Source organism: Sarcophilus harrisii, chromosome 5 (genome assembly GCF_902635505.1).
Source record: "Sarcophilus harrisii chromosome 5, mSarHar1.11, whole genome shotgun sequence".
Classification (NCBI taxonomy): Eukaryota; Metazoa; Chordata; class Mammalia; order Dasyuromorphia; family Dasyuridae; genus Sarcophilus; species Sarcophilus harrisii.
Genome location: NC_045430.1, coordinates 257,316,824 through 257,341,805, shown reverse-complemented (window position 1 = coordinate 257,341,805; position 24,982 = coordinate 257,316,824). Strand labels below are relative to the sequence as shown.

The following is a 24,982-nucleotide window of genomic DNA, read 5'->3' as shown; positions in this document are numbered from 1 at the left end:
CTTATTAATAAAAGCAATGTGCCTAAAATGTCAACTGATCTTTATATATATATATATATATATATAATATATAAAATATCATCAAGATAATAATAACTGACATCTGAATTGTCCTTTAAAGTGTTCAAAGTTCTTTACGCATAATCCTTTAGGTGAGCCTATGCAAAAGGTTTTATAGTATTATGCTTTTTTTTTTTTAAAGGAGGAAACTGAGTCTTGGGAAGCTTAAGGGACTTGCCCAGTGTCCCACTGCTAGTGTCTTGAGGTCTTGATACCTGAGCTCCAACAGTGGACTGGAAAGATTCTCAGAAAGAAGCTGGAAACAGCACACAGCACAAGTTAGCTCAGAATTTTCCTCTTCTTAGAGGGAGTCAATAAAGAGCCCTTTAAGATGGCACTTCTGTGAATACAAAACCTGAACAAGGGAACTGGCACCAGGCCAAAAGGGGCTGAGATGTTCCCAACCAGTCCAATATTGCGAGTTTGAGTGGCCTTGGATGGCAGTCTATACCTATTCTAGCCCACCATTTTGTCCTCTGGAAAAGAGAAGTGGTTGTACTGGGAGGGCCTTCCTGCTCAAAGAGCACCATGACCTCAGTAATGATGCAAAGCGGTGCAATGTCTCCAGCCTAAGTCACTGCAGAACCATCTGGGCTCAGCGGCCAGAGAGAGAGCAGGATGCTTCAGATGGCCCCAAACACAGCAGGAGACCTTCCTTGGCTGTTTTAAGTGGAGGTCTTTCCCAGATCACAGTCTAACTGAGGCAGTGCCCATTCAGTGATTAAGACTAAATAAAAAATGAGGCAAAGAATGAGCTCTTTTCCTTAGTCAGGAAAATAAATAAATAAATGAATGAATGAATGAATGAATGAATGAATGAATAAATAAATAAATAAATAAATAAATAAATAGCATAAAATCACTCTGGGAAGGAGAGACCCTCAATGTTTCTGACCACACCAGAAAGAATTGCTATTTACGCTCACTCTGAGCCATCAGGACCCAAACAATGAGTGAGTTTAGGGCTGGGATCTGTTACTGATGAATAGATGAGACTCAGAGTGATTAAGTTTTAAGGCATCATCCTTAAGAAAGACACCTAGCCCATAAATCCCTAATTATCTTTCTAGGTTTTAGTGATTAAAATTTGTATTCCTTTGGACAGAACATATGCATGTAAAGGTATGATTCCCTATGTGGACAAAGAGAAATAGAAGGAAGGAAGGGAGAGAGGCAAGGAAGAAGGGAGGAAGGGAAAGAGAAAGGGAGAAAGGAAGAGAGGAAAGAAAGAAGAGAAGGCGGGAAGGATGGAGGGAGGGAGGGAAGGAGAAGAAGCTGTACTGCCCAACTGTAGCTGGTCAGTTGGGTCCCCAGTAGGGCAGCTCCTGCTCCTCATAGCTCATTGTTTGTCCTCTGTTCTCAATAACTGGGCTACGACCCTACTCTTCTAGTCTAGTCACCAATCACAGAAGGATGATGATCATAATGCTATTAATAACTAGCATTTCAGGTTTTCAAAGGCCTTCACATTTATAATCTTCACAATGACTCTGTGAGGTTGGGGCTATTATTTTATTATTCCCATTTAATTGGTAAGGAAATTAAGTCTGTATGAGGCTATAATATTAAGTGACTTGCCAAAGGTCACAGGATTAATCTGAGGAAGGATCTGAGTGAGTGTTCCTGATTCCAAATCTTAACACTATGTCCTCAGTTGCTTTTAACAGCTTTAATGATAGTGCCACTAAAAGAAAGATTACAATCAGAAGATGCTTTCAACTTAAAAGTCCAGGGGTTAAGATTCTATCCTTCCAACCATCTCCGGACCACAGCTATCAAAAAAAAAATAAATAAATAAAAAATAGGTTGGTTTGGGGTATACATCTCAAAGATAAGAGCTGGAAGTTACTTCCCACCCAAAGTACAAACCCTTTCATTTGACAGATGTAGAAAATAAGGCTTCAAGGTTACCCAGAGTCACACATGTGAAATCATAGGTGTCAGATCCAGGATTCCAACCCTCGGTCTTTTGACCTTGACCCCACATGGGATCAGAATTGGAGTGCTCACTTATCACTCTAACTTGGTAGGTGTTTAATAAATGCTTACTGACCAACAGAAAAACAGCCAGAAATGAACTAACATGCCCTTATGAAAGACTCACTGGAAGGAATGTGAGGATAACTCGCATGTTTAGCGACATTGGACTTTATTCCTCGGCCTGAAGGAACAAGAGTCCACCTTATGCCCTTCTCCATCATTTCCTATTTACTTTTTCAGGGAGAATGAAGAACTATGCCAAATGAGGCCCTTTGGATCAATTCTATGGGGATTCTTTCTTGAAGTGTTTTTTAAAGGCCTCAAGTTGCACAAAAAGTGATTTCCCCAAAGCATAAAAGTTGGGTTTCTTCCCAAACAAATATGACTATTTATTTGGCATTGTGGACAAACACTTCTTTCAGAGTCTTAAATCAGCAGTAAAGAATATTGTGGGGTTTTAACTTCTGTATAGTTCAGTTGATTTTTTAAATCCAGCACAAAAGAAGGAGAGACTTTAAAATATCCCCATCCCCACTTAGGCCAGGAAAGGAACTTCCAGCTCTAAGCACATAATTCTAAGATCCCATAACTCACAATGGGTTACTGAGGGTCCCAATCTTCTCTGCTGAGTTATCCAAAAAAGGTAGAGAATATGTGACTGTTAAGTGGCTGTCCCAGATTATCTGAGCAAAAGTCTGCAGGGGTTGTAAAGACCAAACTGCATTTATGCTGCCAGCTAAATGCTGGCATAAAGCATAATGAAGACCTAGCCTTAAACTTGAGAGCTCTTATATAACAACATGCACTCACCTAGTAATTACAGGGCCAAAATCAAGACAGATATTTTTACCTTTGAACCTGAGAATTAGAAGGAATCCTTGGTGATCCTCCAGACCATTCCCCTCATTTATAAAGAAAGCAATGAAGGCTCCCAGAGGTTAAATAAATTAAGGGACAAACATTGAGTCTATGGCAGAGTGGGGACTGACAACACCCCAATACACACATACTTTTTCTGGGTCTAGTGCTCCCTCTCCTAGGAGGAAATCTCACAGAGTCCATCTTTTTTTGAATATTTATCTGAAAACACAGTAATAGGTGCTACAAAGCAAGGGGAAAGTTTGTTATTAAAATTATAATGCTACAGCAGCCAGGGCAGCTGGGATACTGAGAAGTGGAATTCCTAAAGTCTGTGGGGAACAATGTGGGCTTTGCCACATTTTTTGTGAGTTCAGCTCAGCATTCCATTTCTAACTTGGCTCTTTCAAAAAAAAAAAAAAATCAAAAAACAAACCAACTCTATCCCTGCTTCCTCTTTCTTTCTTTGGTGAAGCACAGGAGACACATGTTCAAATTATGACTCAGACACTTGTTCACTTAGGTGCTTTTGACCAATAAGCCCCCTTACCCTAATAAAGGTCTCCATTTTCTCATCTGAAAAGATAAGACGAGATTAAAACTCATCCCTTAGGGCTGTTGTAATGTTCAAATTGTACACTATATATATATATATTATACACACACACAATGTTTGGTCAGCATTAAACATACTAGAAAGCAAAATGTGATGATTTCTTTCCAAGAAAATCTAAATTAACCAGCTAGTTGGAAAATGCAATTATTTGGATAATAAGAAAATAAGTCATGGCTAATGAAGATTGAGTAAAAATCCTCCACAGCCTAGCCTAGGATCAGGGTTTTTGCAGCCCAACTCCAAATCTACTCCTTCCGGGTCTATGGTGCCATAGACTGACAACTTGGGCTCCAACAGCCCCTGGAACATTCCTACCAATCAATCTATCAATCAATCTGTCAGTCCATGGAAGATCACTTATTTATATGAAATACCCACAATGTACTGGGACAAAGTCCTAATTCAGAAAGAAACACTAAATCACATTTCAAATTCTAAGGCAAAAAAAATGTGCCGAGGAACATTGGAAAGACTAAGTAATTGTAATGGATGTGATTCAAAGGAATAGGAACCAAAAAGGCTTTGTTCATTTAGTTAAAACATTCTAGCCTAGATAAGTGAAATTTTCTTACTTATCTTTATTAGAACAAAGAAGAACTAATCCTGTAAGGTCTACCCCAGAGAGAGAGGGAATAAAGAATCCTAAATTTCAAAAGACTTGAACCTGGCAGAGTGTTAAAAGTTTACTGTTTCAATGAGGAAACCAAGGACTGCTTTAGCTTAGTGACATAGTCAAAATCATACAAGTAGCAATGAATACATTCCCATTTTTCTTTCATATATAACCAGAAAAGGGCCCCAACGTTGGAGGATATGCTACCAAAGCCAAGCACAGAACAAAGGCCTAAGGGACCACTGATAATATCCAAGAGCCATAGAACATGTTCTTGAGACCTATGCCTCTACTAATATTCAGGATAATGAACATCTTAGATCCATAAAGTGGCTTCCATGACAATAATAACTCTCAGGACTATGAGGACTGAATGTAGATCACAACATAGTATTTTCACCTTTTTTCTTGTTTGCTTGATTATTTTTTTTTCTTTCTTGATTCTTTTCCCTTCTGATCTACTTTTTCTTGTGGAAATATGTTTAGAAGAATTGCACATGTTTAACCTATATTAGATTATTTGCTGTCTAGGGAAGGAGAGAGGTGGAGAGGGAGGAAAAAAAATTTGGAACACAAGATTTTACAAGGGTGAATATTGAAAATTATCTTTGCATTTTGAAAAATAAATAAAAACTATTCTTTAAAAAAAAAAACATTAACAGCTCTCATTTATAAAGTGTTTTATATGGGTTTGCAAAGTACTTTACAAGTACTATGTCATATGGCACTGAATAATAGGTACTATTATTATTCTTACAAAGAAAATTGAGGCAGACAGGAGTTAACTGATTTCACAAGGCCATATAGTCAGTAAGTGTCTAAGGATGGGTTTGAATAGGTCTTCCTGGCTCCAGATCTGCTGCTCTTTCCACTGCATCAGCTAGAACAACAAAGTAAAAAGGAATTTGGAAAGACTTAAGAACTCAGATTAATTCAAAGATCCACCATGATTCCAGGAAGCCAATAAGGAAGAATGGCCCCACTTCCATCAAAGAAGTATCAGATTGAAGTGAACATATATTTATAGACCTGCCCAATATGGAAATTGGTTCCTTGACTATGGATTTTTATTAAGAGGATCGTTTTTCCCTTTGAGGTCCAGGGGAAGATGATGTTGGAAGGAAGGGGAAAAAATGTCTTGTCATTTGGGGGAGAAAAAGCTAATTGAAAAAAAGACTCCATGAGAGTGTCTGTTTCCTGTGTATCCTATCTGAGCATGAGAGGCTCTTTGAGGATATGACCAAAGACTCGATTTATTGCTTAGGATATGTTCAAGTCTTTAGAACCAAAATTTCTGCACTTACATGGTTTATATTCACACCTTATTCACTAATAGATGATGGACTTCATTTTATTCTTTTGGTCTTCAATTTTCCAGATGAATGACACAAATCAATGTACAATTAATGGTGACAAATGACACAGCCCTACTCTTTTTTGTATGTCTCCATTCTATACTAGATGCACATTACCTGTTTGGATTCCTAGCTGACCAGCATGAGAAGAGGCAGCCAGAAAGTCTGGATCCCAGATAGGCGAACTCTGGCTATAAACTTCTTCTTCTAACATGGAAAGAAACCTACACACAAAAAAGATAATATTAAGGATTAATTTCTTTAAGATTAATCAAACACCTTTAAAAATAGCAAAGCAATTAATATTAAGGTAATGGGAGGCAAAATAGTTCAAGTTGTTTCAACTTCTTTGTGGTAAAAGAAAGCTAGAAACAAAGTGGGCGTCTTTTTGTTTAGGGAAAGAACAAATTATGGTATGTACCTCTAGTAGATATTAATACTCCACAAGGAATGATGAAGATAAGAGACTTCTGAGGAGCACTAGAAAAGTTGTATCAACTGATACAACAACAGAACTAAGAATGAATACATACAAACACACACACACACACACATATATATATACTACAATAATAATATAAATTAAATAATGCTGAAATTACATTTCAACTCTGTGTAATAATGATGAATTGTGATCCAGGAGAATAGATGATGAAATAATTGTTTTAAGATGACAAAAGATGAGAATCTCAGCTATGAATGACAGCTATTCTCAGCAACACAATGATCCAAGACAACTCTGAAGGACTTATGATGAAAAATGCTATCCATATCCAGAGAAAAAACTAATGGTGTCTAAATAAAAAAAAAAAAAAAAATCTTTCTTTTTCTTAAGGGCTTCTTTTTTTTAATTTTTTGATCTACATTTCTTTTACAATATGATTACTATGGGAATATTTTATATAATTACATATATATAATCCATAAAGAATTATTTACTTTCTCAATGGGTAAGGGGAGAGGATAGAGAAAAGAAGATGATTTGGAACAAGTTTTAAAAGCAAATGTTAAAAATTGTTTTCACTGGGGGACAATATAAAATGCTAAATACATTTAATTTTTTAAACAATGAAAACTCATCTATTTTGGAAGAGTTGTAGAAACAAGAGACATTGTTGATGAAACTGTAAATGGATCCAATTATTCTAGAAAGTAAATTGGAATTATCCAATTAAAATAAATAAAATTCCAATACTCATTGATCCTGAGATTCCATTAATAGGCATAAGGCCCCCAAAGAGGTAATAGACAAAAAGAAAGGCTCCATATACACCAGCAGCAAATTCTGGTAGCAGAGAACTGGAAACAAAGTAGATACTTATTGATCTGGGAATGGTTAAATAAACTAACATACAATTTAATGGAATATGACTGAGCTGGAAGAAATGATAAACATGATAAATATAGAGAACCATTTAAAGAATTACATGAACTAAAGTCAGTAGAGACAAGAAAACAATATACACAATGATTTCAACAATGTAAATGGAAAGATCAACCAGAAAATAGTAAAAACTGAACACTGTGAACAAGCTCAGCCCTAAAGAAAACATGTAAGATGACTCACCCCCCAAATTCTGTTCAGAGAAAAACCCTCTCAAGATTCTTCTACTTGTTGATCATTTTTCTTATTTTTCCCTTGTTCTTTTTTTTTTTTTTTTTTTTAATTGTTGCATGGAATAGATCTTTAGAAATGTGCATGAGGAAGTAATTTAGGGAGAAATTTAGGCAATATGAAAACAAAAGATAACAATAAAAACTACCAAAAAAAAAAAAAAGTTCATCCCATCCCAAGGGGATTACGGCTGCCAGATGTTGCATATAATGTCAAGCAATGACTGTCAACCAGGGTTACTTGTCGATTTATGATAACAAGAAACCCTTCCCAAATCCCCTAGTGATTCACAGACCACACCTGAGAATCCCAGACACTGGCCAGCATGATTTTCTATCAATTTTATTGAGGTGTTTTACACATATCAGTTTCACTCAATGGCCTTATAGCTGTATTTGCATTCAAAATGCTAATCTGTGGTATTCAAGTTTCTCCATGATCTCAAGTTTAAGATCTATCAGGCTGATTTTAACAAAGTTTTACTGATGTGTATGTATGTGTATGTGAATTTATATTTATATATACACACAGAGAGTCACATGCCCATAGAAGTCTCTATCTTCTCCAAGAAATCCTTCCTATCAACAAATAAAAATTGTCCCATAAGTATTCACACCTTTGCTTCTGGACTAAACCTGTTTGGTTACAAAAAATTGTGGCATCTCATTTGATCCCTACAACACACAGGGACTACAAGCACTATTAGACCATTTTACAGGTGATGAAACTGAGGCTGAGAAAGATTTGCCCAAGATCACAACAGTTACTAAACAGCAGACCTGGAATCTGAGGATTCTGAAACAAAGCAAACTACTTTTTTTTAAACTACATCATTATTGTCATCAAAAACAATTTACCTTATTAGTAATGGGGGCAAATTCTCCTTCTAAGCTCTCAAACTGGCAAATGAAAACAAGGTGGCTGACAGACTACGGCCTCTTTTGAGAGGAAGCTGGAGAACGACTGATCAGTGGAAGTAACAGCCAAATTTAGCTCACCTGTAGTAGAAACCAACTTAATCCCATTGAGTCATCACTCACTCATGCTAGGACAGCTAGATGGCACTAGACCTAGAGCCAGGAAGATCCTGAACCTGAGTTCAAATTCAGGTTCAGCCACTTACTAACTTTGTCATCCTGGGCAAGTAACATAACCTTGTTTGCCTCAACTATAAACTGAACTAAAGTGGCAAACTACTCCAGTATCTCTGCCCAGAAAACCAGAAAATGAACAACAGCAACAAATATGTATTTCTTTCCACTGTATACACAGTGGAAGCAACTGTTGGGCAAGGGGCAAAGGAGGGGCTGCAAGATGGAAGAAATCCCTAAATTAATATGCTGAATCAGATTCGGCAATATAGGCATTCTGGATGGAGTTCCCCTTTTCCCCACAATAAGACACAAGGGCTTGCTTACCTGGAAAGCCAGGGGAAGCCCAAAGCCCACATTTTTATTATATGTATATTTGTTTCTTCCTCTTTTCCAATACCTCTAAAATCTCTTTGGAAATTCATGATGTAAAGACATTCTCAAAGAAAAAGAAAGTTGTTTGTTTGGTTTTTTTAGAACTATTTCTTGAATGTTCAACAAGGGAATTTGTTCAACTAGGCAAATTTATTACAAGGATTTTGTTTTTCTTTCCATTTTTCCCAATGTGGGAAGTTGTGAGGAATAAAAAATAAATTTCTGTTAAGTGAAAAAAAAATTTTGTTAAAAGGGTTTTTTTAACTGTCTTGAAAATAAAAGTCCAAGGGAAGTGAGGGATGGGAAGAAAGACAAATTAAAAGACTTCAAGAAACTGATGATGTGACATAGCTCCTACCTCTTGATGGGAGAGCTAAAGTGCAGAAGTGGACACACATTCTCAAACAGACAATGTGATGATTGCTACATTACACAGCTTTGTACTTAAACAGATTTGCTACAAAAGAGGGCTTTGAGTTCAGGGCTGATGGGGGAGACAAGAGGCAGGAGTGATAGACTCGAGAGTATCATGAAAATAGTTGTTTAAAATATACAAAGCAAAAAAAGTGCAAAACAGGGACACAAATAGCACAGCCTTGTTATTTATATATATATATGTATCTATGTACACATATATGTGTATATACACACACTTGTATTTGTATGCATATCTACATTTATATGTGTATGCAATGTGTATTATTCTTTCCAAACAACTAGCACATGTTTATGTCTACACACACACACACACACACACACACACACACACACGTCATGTTCGTTAAAAATAAACTGTCACAGAAGTTCAGTGTTTTACTTGTTATTCTTTGAAATATTGGGGTTTTCACCAGCCCTAGAGTCAGGAGGATCCAAATTCAAATATGGCCTCAGACATTTACTAATTGTATGACCCTGGGCACATTACTTAAGCCTAATTGCTTCCCCAGAAAAAGGAAGGGGGAGAGGAAGAAAAGAACTTAAAAAATGGAATACTGGGGGTGGGAGCTGGGGATTGATTGATAAATCCACAATAAAGATGAAATTTTGTGTTTAAAAAAAAAAAAGCCTCAAAAGAGGAAAAATGACAATTAACGAAAGAAGAGCCAAGGATAATGATTTCATCACCCGTTGGAATGGAAGCTTTTCTCCTCTTCTGGTGTGTTCTGAACACACACCCACACTACAACCATCAGTAAATAAGAATAGGTTGCCAGGTCAACCTCCATTCCCCTAACAACTCCCAATGTTGTCATATCCATTGAAAAAGGATTTAAAAGAAGAAGTGGGTGGTAGTTTGATCCTGATATTAGTAATAGAAGCAGAAACAAAAAAGTTAAATTTTTCGCTCTCCAGTTTAGGGCTGCTAGATCCGTATAGAACACTATAATTAGTCATTATCTGAAAGACGCCAAATGGATTTTCAGGGAAGAAGTGTTGCTGTGGAAGACAGTTCAGCTTTCTCTCTGGATATTCCTGACACAGGAAATAACACTCCTCGGTATAAAGTCCATAATTCTGACTGAAATTACAAAATACTATGAAAAGCTGCTTAGAGGAACTTGATATTCAGCTGTGTGACCCTAGGCAAGTTATTTAATCTTAACTGTCTCAGTGCCCCCCAAAAAAACTGCTTAGAAGAATTGGGAAATAGATGTATGGATTTTGGTCATGAAGAGAAGTATAAGCGGGTTGAAGGCAGCCTCTATTTCATTCTGGTCTTTGCATCTCCAGCACTATCAGAATAGCTACTAGCACACAGCCACTGCTTAATCAACGCCTAACGGATTTACTGATTTACTGATTCCCAAAAGTAAGGCTATATTACTATACCCTTAGACATGACAAATTTGAAAGATCCAAAGATGTTCAGGAAGATTTGTGTAAACCGACACAGAGCAAAGTTAAGTAGAATGAGAAGAGACATTGCGAGAGCAATGTTACTGAAAACCCTGCTCCCATCCTTCCTGAGCTCAGAGAACAAAACAATGAAACATGCACAGGTTCGCATTTAGAGCTGGAAGTTATCCTGAAAGGGAACGTTATCCCCGGCAATGGCACTGATCCCTCCCACATCCCTGCACCTTCCCCATGCCCAGAATGCTCTCACTCCCCCTTCTGCCTCCTGGCTTTCTTTGAGATTCAGCTCAAATGCTGAAATCCTCCCCTAGCTACCATGGCCTTCCCCTCTCCCTCCTGGCAGCTGCTGTTTGCCACATATGTACCTGTGTACACATACCCACGCTCCAGCTCCCTAAAGTGGAAGCTTCTTGAGGGAAGGACACAAGTACTTGGTATAGAGGAAGCACACAAGAAATGCTGATTCCAGCTTCCAGAAAGTGGCCTTACAATTAAATGCCTGGGGGTGAGACTGGCTCAGAAAGCAGAAAACCCAAAGCTGTGACCCCCTAAGTCTGGTGTATCATTTCAGAGAGTGACTCTGCAGAGTGGGAGGAGAGCAAAGCAAAGCAAAGGGAGCAGTCCTTCCCAGATTTGAGCTCCCTAACAGCCAGCTCCAGCTCATAACGGCTTCCCCTTACTTTGGGAAATGGGTGAGGATGAGCGTCCGCTTCTCCAGGGGTAGCTTGTCCTTCTCCTGCCGGGCTTGTTCCAGGAGCTGCCGTCTCATCACAGTGAAGACGGAGCGCAGCAGCGTTCTCCCGAACACCTGAGTGGTCTCATACCGAGGGAGACTGTCGCAGAACTGAGGCACGTGACAGTAGCACAGCCACCTGAAGCAACAAGAAGGAACTAGTGAGCTACATACTGCCCATTCTACCCTGCAGTCCTGACATAATCAGCCAGGGTGGGTTACTCCCTTCCTCCCTCGCCCCCAACAATGGGAATACAGCAAACGCATACTATCTTTGTCATAAGCTTGAGGATTAACAACATCAGTCAAAATAGGAAAGGTGGGATTAGATGAGGTGATCACCTTTAGTTAGCCTCATGTTTTATGGTTCTAAGAACATTTAGGACAAATCTCTGACTCTGGAGTCAGGAGGATTTGAGTTCAAATCCAGGCTCAAACACTTAGAAACTGTAAAACCCTGGGAAAGTCACTTAACTCTGTTTTCCTCAAGTTCCACACCTGTAAAATGAGCTAGAAAAGGAAGTAACAAACCACTCTAGAATCTTTGCCCAAAACATCCCAAATGGGGTCATAGAAGAGTCAGACATGACCAACTGACTAAACAAAACCAGAACCATTTGACAATATGGGTCATTAAGTGTTCTGAACTGGAGGTCCAAGGACCCACTGGATTTCAGAGATGAAATTTAATAGGAAAAGCATGAGATCTTTATTTTTCTGAACCTTTGATCATTCTAGGTTTTGGATCATATCTTTAAATTTAAAGACTGAAGATTTAGAAATGAGAGAGTACGTAAGCATCATCTAGACCAACACCCTCATTTTAATGATGAGACTCAACTAACTTACCATGGTCACATAAATAGTTAAGGTGTAAAGCCAAGATCTAGGATCTCAAATCTAGAGCTCTTTCCACTGCACTAGGATCAGTGTCTCCTAATGATGAATGCCTGGGCCATGGGCATCTGATAGTACTTGGGAGCCTTTTAATGAAAGTTAATAAGCCCCGTCACACCAGCCTATCTCAAAGCAGTAGAGAGAGAGACAAGAACTGCTGGTCTTGGGGGCCTAAATACCTGGGTTCTCGGTTCAAGGCCAGTCTCTGACACGTAGCAATACTAATAATTGTGATTGTTACCATTCTCCCTCTGTTGTCACTTACTCATCTCATTTACTCATCCTTTTACCTGTCTGGCCTCTCTCTCCAGTCTCAGTGCTGCTCTCCCTCTGTATTCTCTCCTCACTGATGTTTTTTCTTAGTTAAAGGCAAGCTTTCATTAGTACTTTCTCATCTGCCTAAAATTCAGTCCACACTTTCAAAATACCCCAAGCTCAAGTTCCATTTCGAACATCTCCTCCATTCTTCTCCATCACTGAGAATTCCTTTTCTGGAAGGGACTTCAGGATTACATCATCAAAACAAAGACACAACAGCACTGGGAATGAGCACATAATATTTTCTCTCTGTTTATCTCCAACTTATCCTAAAAAGACCTAGTTTGTACATAGTTGTTTGATCCTTAGACTCTGAGGCCAGAGATTGGTTTTTGTCTTTCTTTCGTTGGCACATAGTAGGTGCTTAATAAAGGCTTGTAGAATGAGTCCCTGAAAGACAGTATAACATTGTGCATAGAATGCTGGGTATGCTGCTGAGAGATGAGTCCAATCTTACTTAAGAGAAGTGTATCACCTTGGACAAGTCACATAACCTTGCTAAATTCCTGTTTTCTCCTTTGCAAGTTGGATCCAATATTCATAGAACCTATACATCATTGCTGTGCCTCAATGAGACAATGTGTGTATTGTATAAAAATCAATTATTACTTTGAGAAGGAAATGCTAGCTACATGAGAAATGTTAATCATTTGAGAAACAGGGTAATAAGTTAAATGCCCAGTCTTATGGACCCCAATCATGTCCTAAAGCAGGGGTGGGAAACCTTTTTTCTGACAAGGGCCCTTTGGATATTTATATTCCTGAGCCATCCAAAATTATTGATTCCGAGAACTCAAAGCATGGGAGCTTGTCCCTAGCTTTCAGCTCATCATCACCTGTGGTTGCTTTAGCAAATGATTTCATGCAGGCCCATCCTCTTAAAGGCTATTTCAGAGACTCTTGGTTGAAAAAGAATCACATATGGGGTAGCTATTTGGCACAGTGGACAGAGCACCAGCCCTGAAGTCAGGAGAACCCGAATTCAAATCTGGTCTCAGACAATTAACACTTCCTAGCTGGGTGACCCTGGGCAAGTCACTAAATCCCAAGTGCCTCAGTAAAAAAGCCAAAAAAGAAAGATAGAAAAGAAAGAAAAGAAAAGACAGAAAAGAAAGGAAGGAAGGAAGGAAGGAAGGAAGGAAGGAAGGAAGGAAGGAAGGAAGGAAGGAAGGAAGGAAGGAAGGAAGGAAGAAAGAAAGGAAGAAAAAAGGAATCACCAAAAAACACAGTCGAGTTTTCTGGAAATTGAAAGCTTAACACAAATTCAGTCCTAAGGAGAAGCTCCCTCTCTAAAGGAGGCTCTACGTGTCTGTCTCTGTCTCTGAAGATTGATGTCCTTCTTGCCAAAGATGACAGTTCATTAACATCACCATTAAAAAATCATAAAGAGATTTAGTAGGTCATGCAGTTATGCCTGGAAGGGGACCGGGAAGAAGGACGGCCCTGGATGGTTAATGGCCAATTTCTAAATGTCTCATATTCCACATCTTTCACTGGAGAATTCTTTAATAGACACTAAGTTGATTGTGTTTTTACTTCTCAAATAAATCTGATTTTATAAATCTGCAATATTTCTAGTCGATAAGAATGAGGGACCGGAGTCACTGACTTCTTGTAATTGATGCAAATGGTCAGTGCTTGAAGGAGAGGAAGAAAAGGAAGTTGGGAAGGGGAAGGGGGGTCGGTTTATGCACGATTTCAGTCACAGAAATGAACAACTAGAAAGGTTGCTTTACAGGATAGATGTTACCTAGGAGGAGGCACTTTTGTTTCAGACTCTATTAAAAGAAAGTAAAATCATATCTCATCTCATTTCAAGCCTGGAATATAGATCACCTTTCAATGTCATTCTTTGCATTTGCTCACTTATCTATGAAAGAATTTCAAGCACCATGGTCCGTGCTTCTCGGGCCTGTCCTGGCTCAGCATTTCCATTTTTAAATCATCTGCTCACATTTTGACTGCACACAGAATGTTACATCTTGAATAGACCTTAAAGATTCTTAAAGCAGAAAAGGTTCACTGAGATCATCTCCATTCTCTTGTTTTACAGATGAGGAAATGGGGATGGAATTAGACTTCAATTTATAAGATGGTTAGATGATTTGCCCAAGGTTAGTAGCTACGTTAGGGCCACAATGTCCAAAGGGCACGACCTGAATTTCTTATTGGGAATTGCTTATCCAAAATAGACCAAAAGTTGGGAGTGAGGCTTTCTCAGCCCTGAACAAACCTGGTTTGTTCCCTGCTCTGTAAAATTCTTAGTTTATCATGTGGTATTTCCTCAAACAAATTCTGACTCCAACAGAAATGTTCCCCCAAAATAAAAGGAGTGATCTAAAAAAAATGATGTCAAAGTACAAGAAATGCATAGACCAAATTCAATTTTTTAAGACAGAGAAAATAGATGCAAAAGAATACAGGATTATAGAGCTGGGTGGGGCTTTCTGTCTTCGAATTCAATGTCCTCATTTTTAGATGAGAAAACTGAGGCAGAGAGGGGTGAAATGACTTGCCCTTTGTCACATGTGCTCGAGCCAAAATGGGAACAAGTCTTCCCTGCTCCAAGTATAGGTAAACATTAATTTACTATGTCACCTAGCTGCCTAGATTAATCCTTCACAAGTAATTTCTGAATTTGCCGATTTTGACTTCTCATCTTTTTCCTGCCCTTGGAAGTTTTCTTCCTATATCCAAATATCACATTTACAGAGGTTTCCTTACACAGCCCCATTTCCCTCTTTGCCCTTGCTCATTGCTATGAATCATTTGAAAATCATTTATTTTCTTTGTGGTTTCTGCTACTGCATCATTTCTATGCTGAACATGTTCCAGATAAGAAATTGCAGAATTACCAGGCTGTTGTGATTTCATCTCTTTAAGGTTTTCCCTCAAGGAGATTTTCTCCTCTTACAGAAAAACCCACCCTTTCCTATTGCATTTCCTATGCTATTCTTGTCTTTGTTCTCCCTTAAATTTGCCACAGGGGATTGACCCAATATGCTGGGATTTCTTACAATACGACAAGGATGCTAATGGGTCATGCTGGCTGGCCGGTCACCACTTACTAGCCTGCTCTCCCCAGATAACATGACCTTCTCATTTTTTTAATCAAACATTTGATGTCTTCCTTTACACTGCTTCTGTAATTCCTTGAATACAATACATTGTAGCCTATTCTTGTCCACTGTGGACCTCGAACACTCCACTGCCTTCTGGGTGATCCTCAACTTCAAATCTTGGACATTTTAATCATGACAAAGAAATTCCACATCACTGAGAAAAATGAATAATAACTAACAACATGAGATCGACAGCCAAGAAAACTCAATGACCAACTGTAATTCCAGAGAACCAAGGATAAATCACGCTACCCATCTCCTGACAAAGAAGCAATGGGTAGCATACAATCTACTTTTTGGGTACGCCTAATGTAGGGATTTGTTTTGCTCAATAGTTTATATTAGTTACAAGGGTTTTCTTCTTTTCTGTGTGTTTATGAGTGAGTGAGAGAAAGAAACAGATTTTCATTCACTGGGAAAAAATTAAATGTTTAAATTTAATTTAAATTTAAATTATATTTTCTTAAATGAACTTTTGTTTTAGGGATAGATATTTCACTTAAATATCATGATAAAACCTAGGTATGTAACCCAAGAAGGTACTCAAGGCTGAGGACATGTGTCTACCTCTGTAACATGTATCATGGGGTGACTGTTACTGCTAAATGTGTTGGCCCTAGAAAAACTAACTCAATTGCCGAGTCTCACAGTTTCCACACTAATCTTCCCTTTCATTGTCCTTCTTCTTTGACACTGACATATTACCTACATTCTCTTATTTAAGCAAAATCTTAGCAAGAGTCACCAGTGTGACATGACAACCAAAAGGACTGAGGCAGTACAGGATTAAGGATCGAGAAGGCTGACTTGCTCTCCCCTGCTCACATCACCTCCTGTGAGTGCTGCTCTTTTCAGCATTGCATATTGGCAAGGAAGGACATGAACACACTGGAGAGCACCAACAGGAAGGCAACAGCAATGGTCAAAGCCTCCAGTAGACACAATATTAAGATGATAGAAAGTCAGGAGGTTTAGTCTAGAGAAGAAAAGCCTTCCAATTTGATGGAAAGAATACTGGCTCTAGGATCAAAAGATCAAGTCTGACAATTACCACCTCTAGAATCTAGAGCAAATCCCTGACCTCAGCTTTCTCGTCTGTGAAATGGGAGAGCTGGTTTGTAACCCTGAATCTATAAAGCATAGTTCTGGAACAAATGGTAAGAATTTAGGAGACATACCATAGTGGTTCTGCAGTATTTGAAGGAGTATTCAGCAGTAGGATTTGTGCATGGCCCTTGAGGAAGGAATTATTTTTTAACCTGGGGCCCAGAAACTTTTTTTTTTAGCATTTTAATGACTATATTTCAATATAATTAGTTTCCTTGTAATGCTACATTTTATTTTATACATTTAAACACATTCTCAGAAGGGATCGATAGTATAGATGATCCATACAGATCAGACTGTCATTGTGGCCCATGACATAAACACACACAAAAAAGGATTAAGAATTTCTCCTGCAGAAAAAAAAAAAAAGAATTAGAAAAAATATAAATACAGAAAAGTGGAAATTTAAGAGCTAAAAGAAATAGATGGAAACCGCCAAGAGGCAAATTATAGCTCACATAAAGATAATAACATTAAGCTAATAATCGCAGAATCCCAAAGTGGACTGGACTGCTTTAGAAGGTAGGAGGTGTATATCCCCTCTTACTGCAGGTCTTTATACAAAGGCTAGAAGAGCAGTTGTCTGATCTATCACAGGGCTGGGCCAGGTTGTAGCATGGGTGGAGTTAGATGGCCATCAAGGTCCCCTCAGACTCTACGATCCTGTCTTTATTATTCCTTATTATATTATATTATGTCCTTAATATTAATCTTTAATATTCCTTATTATATCCAATTGATTTAAGAATGTGTCTGGCTAGCTTCCCTTGAATTTCAATCAGCAGGTTTCCTTTACTTGCAATCTTCTCTCAAGGGTCTGGTTTATGGAAGGGAGGTAGAGGTAGCTAGAAAATTCTGATCTACTGCCATAAGATTTTCAGTACCCTGTGTTAATTTAGCCAAACCTTATAAAAGATATGAATGGACAAGTTTGCCACAGGGAATGAAAACAGCCCTACTATGTTTCAAATGCATGTGGCTGTTGCTCTTTATTGTCTCTTACACAGTCTGTGTCTGTCATCGTCTGACCCAGTCTCCTCCAGCAGACTGACAGTCTGCCAATCTCAACCAGTCTCCCCCTGAGTCTGACTTTGTCCCCAGTTTAAATACCCAATTACAATTACATCATTACAATATACTGAGTATGTGTGAATTAGAGAACCATTACATCACCATGCTAAGTACTAAGTATATATGTGAACTAGAGAGCTATCATCTCATCAATTCCATTGAGTTAACACCTTGTTTCAAGTATTCTTCTCCAAAGTTCCGGCCCTCTACACACTCAAAGCTTGGCTGGCAAGTTCCTGAACTGCTGAAAACAATATCTGGATCTGGATGATTTTTTAATCACCATATTTATTATTATCAATAATAGCAATGCTATTTTTAAAAGCATTCTTTGCTAATGTCTACAGAGAAACTCAGATACAAATGATGAAAAAAAAGAGTTTGATTTTGTTTAGGAATTTAAGTAACTATGAGCTTTCAAGTTTAATGGGCTCTGCTATTCATATTTCATACATTTGTTAAAAACTAAGTGAGATTTCACATAAGAAATTACCAGTATTTCATTTTAGCCTGATTATTGTAAACTACAGCATTTTTCCTCTATCATTTGTTACGGAAGAATATTGTAGAACAGTTATGTTAAATAAATAACAGGCACCAAACTAATGTTCCAGCATGGTAGTATGAGAAGAGTCCTGAATTCTGAGAAGGTCTGAGTCCCAGGTTGGTCATTTATCAGTGAAGTCACCTGGAGCATGTCCTCTGATCTCTTTGTACCTTTGAACCTTTGGGTTACATGTTTCTAACAAGGAAAACAGAATGTGTCTGACGGGCTTTGAGAATCAAGCAAAATAATGTCTACAAAGCATCCTAAAATGGAAGCTATTGTTACCATTTCTTCTCTGAATATTTTAATAATGATGATAATAATAATAAGCGCAAAAGGACTTCTTGGAACTCCAATGTGAGACCTTTAGAGTTTGGCCAATTGCTCCTGAGGTCAAATATCAAAGAAAAGTATTCATTCGCCAATCATGGCTCTTCCACTTCAAGCCTCTTCCAAGGCCTCAACATAGCAAGGAGGTGAACCTCCCTTTTTAGAGGCAACGCCTGTGTAGGTCCTACAGCAAACTGGAAGAACTTTAAGCATAATCACCATGATGGCCCAAATTTCCCTTCTAAGAACCAGCTCAGCAAAGTGTAGATACCTTGTCATGAGGTTGGCCAGAGAAGTGGGGTGTGTGTGTGTGTGTGTGTGTGTGTGTGTGTGTGTGTGCAAAAGAGAGAGAGACAAAGAGACAGAGAGAGAGAGAGACAGAGAGAGAGAGACAGAGACAGAGACAGAGAGAGATTGCTGTTGCTGTTTTAACCATATTCAGCTAAATAGCAGAAAGGGCAGAAGGCTAAACTTGAAGTCAAGAAGTGAGTCCAAATCCCGTCTCATAAATTTACTAGTTTTATGAGTCTGGGCAAATCACTTTCTTTACTATGCACTTTTCTTTCTATAAAACAGGAATAATAGTACCTCCTCTCACAGGGCTACTGTAAGGAGCAGATGAGGTATTAGATACAAAGCATTCTTGGTAAACCTTAGAGCACAACATTTTAAAAAAATGTTAGATATTACCAAAGTCAATGAATGATGTATAAGAGGAGCTATAATCTCTTGTGGGGAGAATTCTCTTAATAACAAAATCACAAGTCTTTGAAATATCAAAGTTCAGTTCAAAATAACTGCAGAGTCAATGAGGACCCTAAAATGCCTTAACTGTATAGGTATATCCACAAATAGGAGATACTACAGCATAATAGAAAGGAAGATAGCCTCAAAGTCAGGCAGATCTGGGTTCAAGCATCCCCTCAGACACATACTGACTGTATGACCCTAGGAAAGTCCTTCTCTCAAAGCCCCAGGTCACTCGCTAAGTAAGGACCAACATGAGTTCAGTCCCCCTCCCTGTGCCAAATATAAAGCTAAATAAAGAGTTGCATTTTCCAGAACAAAAGAGATCTGTAAACAACATGATCTACTCGGAACTGTCCAGAACATAAAAGCAGCCTCAATTCACTACACACACACACACACACACACACACACACCTTCTGAGTATTATTTTACATTCAGAATCCAAGGAACCAGGACTTCAGCCACCAGGTTATGACCTCCACCCACATAGGTCACAAGCTATTAGGAAAGGTTAACCGAGAGCTGCCCACGCTAAATAAACCTCTCCTCATTCAGTCTCAGATGAGGACCACACAGTCCATCAGAGAGTTTGGCCCTCGCCTCACCCTCGGCTTGCCCGCTTTTCTAAGACATTCACCAGCATGGGCTTGGAGAACTCCCATTCACTTCCATGCCCGATGAGAGCACATGATCCAATTACCTGGTGTAGTTCACTTTGTATCCTGCAACATCATCGTTTGGAGATCGTAATCTTCGCTGAGATGGCGTCTCCAGGTGCCAATAGTTGATGCGATTTAGAAACATCTTGGCCAGTTCTACTATCGTCTGTCTCTCTTTGGAGGGTAGGTGGCTAAACTTGTAATGTACAAAATTATTCACACCCTTGAAAGAAGGAGGAAAGACACTGGTAAAGCCATTGCACAAGCATTTGTCATCCCTGTGTGAGGTACTTCACTAGGTGCTCGGAATGCCGAGACAAAATTAAACAGTTCTACCCTGAAGAGACTTTGACTCTACGTCATTGTACACAATGACGTAAACACACACACTAATTTCAAGAGGAAGAGAAAATCGGTCACTGAAATGGGGGAAGGAGCAGGATATGTGCTACAGAAAGGCTGCAGAACAGGTTCAAATAATGTGATGTAGAAAAAACAAGACTTGGCAAAGGGAGGGAGAAGAAAAAGTCATAAGTGACTCTCAGAATGACAACCCAAGTATTGCGACAAATAGGGGTTTAACTGTTTGAATAATAAAACGTTGGGTAAAGAATATTAGGCAGAAGACTTAAAGCATTCTGAAAACAAATTGTCATATCCAATTCACTTCTGGAAAGAATGAGATGCAGAAGGGGAAGCTAATCCAAGATGGTAATGCGTGCAATATGGAAGAAGACAGGAAGAAGATGGGGCTTTTAATTCTGGGCCCCAGTCTTGCCCAAAGAAATGAAATGGTGCTGAGAAAACAAAACCACAAGCTCAAAGTGTCAAAACATTGCCCTTTGAAATGTTTCCGCTTTAAAACTGATGAGTGACAAGGCGTTTTTCCCCATACTGTCATCAGAGCAGTGCTTGAATAAAAACACCCTAAAGGATCACAGCATTTGCTTTATTTCTGTCATTAAAAAATGTAATCACAAACCTGCTAAAAAGGATGTCTAATGAAATAAATCATTACAACATCAATGTCTTAGCTTGCACATTTTATCTAAAGGTTCTGAATTTAATAATGCTCAAAGTTGCTAACTTCCAAGCACTCACTCCAGGCCAAGTGAGCTTTTGAGCTGGAGGAGAGGGATCCAAAAAGGAAATCAGAGACAGGCCCTTTCCCTCTAAAAGAGCTACCATTGTATGAGAAGAGGCAATGTGCTGCTGTATTAGGAATAGGAAAGGAACAGAGGCAACTGTTTGAAGCTCTCCAGACATGACAGCCCATTTCATTTTTAGGTATATCTTAAGTATTAGGAAGTTGTTTTTTTTTTTTTTCTTCTAAGAAGTCTCAGTGATCTTCTTGGATCTGGAGTCAGAGAGATCAGGAAAATGGAAGAGATTCCTGTGGGACCTTGATCAAATCATTTAACACCTCTAGGCCTTGGTTTCTTAATTTGTAAAATGAGATGAGATTGCCTCCCAGACACCCATCAGCTTTAAATTTATCTGACAAATGGGCGTAAACAGGCAAATACACACAGAATAATTTGAAGAGTAAGGAGAGTCCTGATAACAGCTCACCAAAAATTAGCTCTTTTCCAGTTGAATTTTTTAGCCTTTAAAATAAACTATAACTAGACTTACATTTACATTAAAACATATACCAGGTTTCTTATCCAAATGAAGAAAACTGATACTGCTACTTACCATAAGGAAAACTCCACTTATTCCTATGCTCTCTGGTGTTTCTAATAGGAATGGGTATTGTATTTTATCAAATGCTTTTTCTGCATCAATTGAGATGATCATAATGTTTGTTTGTTTGGCTATTGATATGGTAAATTATGTTGATAGTTTTTCTATTATTGAACTGGCCCTGTATTCCTGGTATAAATCTAACTTGATCACAGTACATTATCTTGAGATAAATTGCTGTAATCTCTTTGCTAATATTTTACTTAAGAGTTTTGCCTTGATATTTATTCAGAAAATTGGTCTATAATTTTCTTTATTTTTGCCCTTCCCGGTTTAGATATCAGTACTATATCTGTGTCATAAAAGGAATTTGCTAAGACTCCTTCTTTGCCTATTCTTCCAAATAGTTTATACACATTATAATTAATTGTCCTTTAAATGTTTGGTAGAATTCACTTGTAAATCCAAGGCCCTGGAGATTTTTTCTTAGGGAGTTCGTTAATGGCTTGCTCAAATTTTTTTTTTCTAAAATGGGATTATTTAAGTATTTTACTTCCTCAGGTGTTAATCTGAGCAATCTACATTTTGGTAAGTATTCATCATTTTACTTAGATTATCAGATTTATTGGCATACAATTGGAAAGAAAACTGACACTGAAGGAGGCAGTGTGCTAGTACAAAGGGTACTCAATTGAGACTGCGAGGACCTGAGTTCGAAGCCCATTTTGGTCCTTCGGGTCCTTGCCCAGATGACTATAGCCAGGTTCTTTGCCCCTCTAAGGTTCAGTTTCCTCACAAGTAAAAAGGGGCCAGATATCCTCTAAGATCTCTATAATAGTCAAATTGCAAAAGTGATGAGAGGGAGTTATCTACTATTCATGTGACAGATATAATTGTTCTTTCTATTTTCTTGATTTTAACAAGTGAAAGTGTTGTGAAACTAAAATGACCAAGTCTTAGAAAAAGTCTTTAGAAAAACCACCTTTGACAAAATACAGTACTCATTTATGTTAAAGATAGTTCAAAACATAGTCATAAAAGTGCCTTTTTTTAATATCATAAAAAATTTTAAAAGTAAAAGCAACGTCACAATGCACTGGGATCTTCCCCAGTAAATTAGGGACTAGAGCAAGAATCTCTTCTCTCCCTACTATTGTTTATTGACACAATTCTAGAAACGCTAGAAATAGCAATAAGAATGTGTATTTTTTCTGGCTTTACCCCCTACCTAGAACTCTTTCCTTCTTTCCTTATTTTCCTTACTTTCTCCAAATCTCTATTAAAGTTGAAGTCTTTCCCAGGTCTTCTTGCTGTCAATGTCCTCCCAAAACAGAGAAATGAGAAGACACCTCCCCTGCTTTATCTGAAGAAGCAGGGGAATCATGGCAACACTGCATTTAACACTAGTCATTTTCACATAATTATGTTGTTTAGTTTTGTTGAAATTCTCTTCCTTTTTTTTTTCCTTCTTTAAGAAGGCATGAGTGAGATGATGGCTACAGTGCTAATCACTACATTTTTTAAAACAAAAACTACCAATAGAAAATAATTTTGAAAAACGTGAAAAAGTTCCACGTAAAAGGGTTCCAGAGACCCTCAAATGCCACATCTACTCTAATTAGTTTTGCCATGGAGACCAGCTAAGATGAATAGGAGGATCCCATTTGTCTCATCCCGTTCATTTATCTGAGCAGTAATGAGCAAGATCTTATGCATGTCATTGCAAGAGTGCCTATAGCACCTAAGCGAACATTCTACAAGCTTCAACAGGTTCCCAAAGCCACTGCCTGCTTCCCACGAGCCAGAGCGGGATGTTATTTTCAATGTTCTCGATCTCCAGCTCGGCTCGACTAGTCTTCTTACTCAAACTATTGGATCCTACTTCTTCAAAGGGCTTTCTTAAGTGAGTGCCAAAGTAAAGGATGAATCCTGAATGGTCAAACAACAGCATCAAGAAAAGGCACATTTAATCCCTTCCTTACTTTTTACATATTCTGCTTCATTTCTCCCTGCTCAGATGTGCATGTTAATTTTAAAAGTCAGTGGCCCAAAAAAAAAACAAAAGCCAGGTTCTTTCCCAAGCTAAACATTCATCTTGGCTTACCAGGACCCGAGAGGGCAGGATTTTGTGAGAATGGCTTCCAGTGTCTAAGATGGCTTTAAAAACCTGACCTTGGCAGAATATGAAAGTGACCATTGTAAGGTCATGATAGAGAAGAGGCTGGAGGAAGGAAGGGTCAACCAGAAAGAGAGAAAGTGTTTTTCAACCACAAGAGAATATTTATGGTTTTCTTCCACTTGATATGCTTTGCAAGGAGTCAATCAACAAGCATTTGTTAAGCTCCTACCATCTTCCAGGCAAACAGCACAGATAGAAAGATTTGTAAAGCCTCCATTCTCAAGAAGCTCAACCTCTGATGGGGGGAGACAACAACATACAAACAATTATGTATGTTTAGCATGACCTGGGGGTGGTTTCAGAGGGAAGACACCAGCATCAATAAGGACCAAGGAAGGTTTCAATTTTACTGGAGATTTGAAGAACATTAGGAAAATCAGAAGGCAGAAGTAAGGAAGGAGAGAGTTCTAAGGAGGGGAAAAAGCCAGTGAAAATGTGCAATCTTATTGCTATTGTTAGCATTTCCAGTATTGTTTCATTAAATAATAACAGTAGGAGATAATAGTAACTCTACTCCTTGTTTACTGAAGATTCTGGTGCATTCTATGGCACCATAGATCAAATGCTTTTACTTTTAAATATTTTTTATGATATTAAAAAAAAGGTCCCTCTATGCCTGTGCATTGGTATGGTCTTTAGCATAAATGAGCACTGTACGTTGTCAAAGACTTTTTTTCTAAATCTGCTGAGAAAATTGCATAGTTTCGGGTTTTTTCTGTTTAATTATGGTGATTGTTTTTCTAACGCTGAACCATCTTTGCATTTGTGGTATAAATTCTTTCTAAACAGACTTCATAATGGTCAGCTAAGTGGTGCAGTGGATAGTGTGGTAGCCTGGAATCAGCTAATCTTCCTGAATTCAAATACAGCCTCAGTCTTACTAGCTATATGACCCTCGACAAGTCACTTAATCATGTTTTCCTCAGTTTCCTTGTCTGTAAAATGATCTGAAGAAGGAAATGGCAAACCACTTCAGTATCTTTGCCAATAAATCCCAAATGGAGTCACAAAGATTCAGACATGACTGAAACAGTTGAACAACTATGAATGACTTTTTGGATAAATCACTGTAGTCTGTTATGGTTCAGTTAAAATTTCTGAATCAATATTCATGAATGATATTGGTCTATAGTTTTCCTACGCACTGCTCTTTCCTGCTTTGG

The 24,982-nt window shown here is 38.3% G+C and overlaps 1 protein-coding gene across 1 annotated transcript in view; it reads right to left on the bottom strand.

Annotated features, from left to right (window-relative positions):
• The window catches only part of KAT2B (lysine acetyltransferase 2B), a 105,413-nt gene that overhangs the window by 29,557 nt on the left and 50,874 nt on the right, over positions 1–24,982 (bottom strand). The window contains 3 exon segments of the mRNA XM_031940338.1: positions 5,600–5,706; positions 11,101–11,292; positions 19,996–20,177. Of these exon segments, the coding sequence (XP_031796198.1) occupies positions 5,600–5,706; positions 11,101–11,292; positions 19,996–20,177 (481 nt within the window).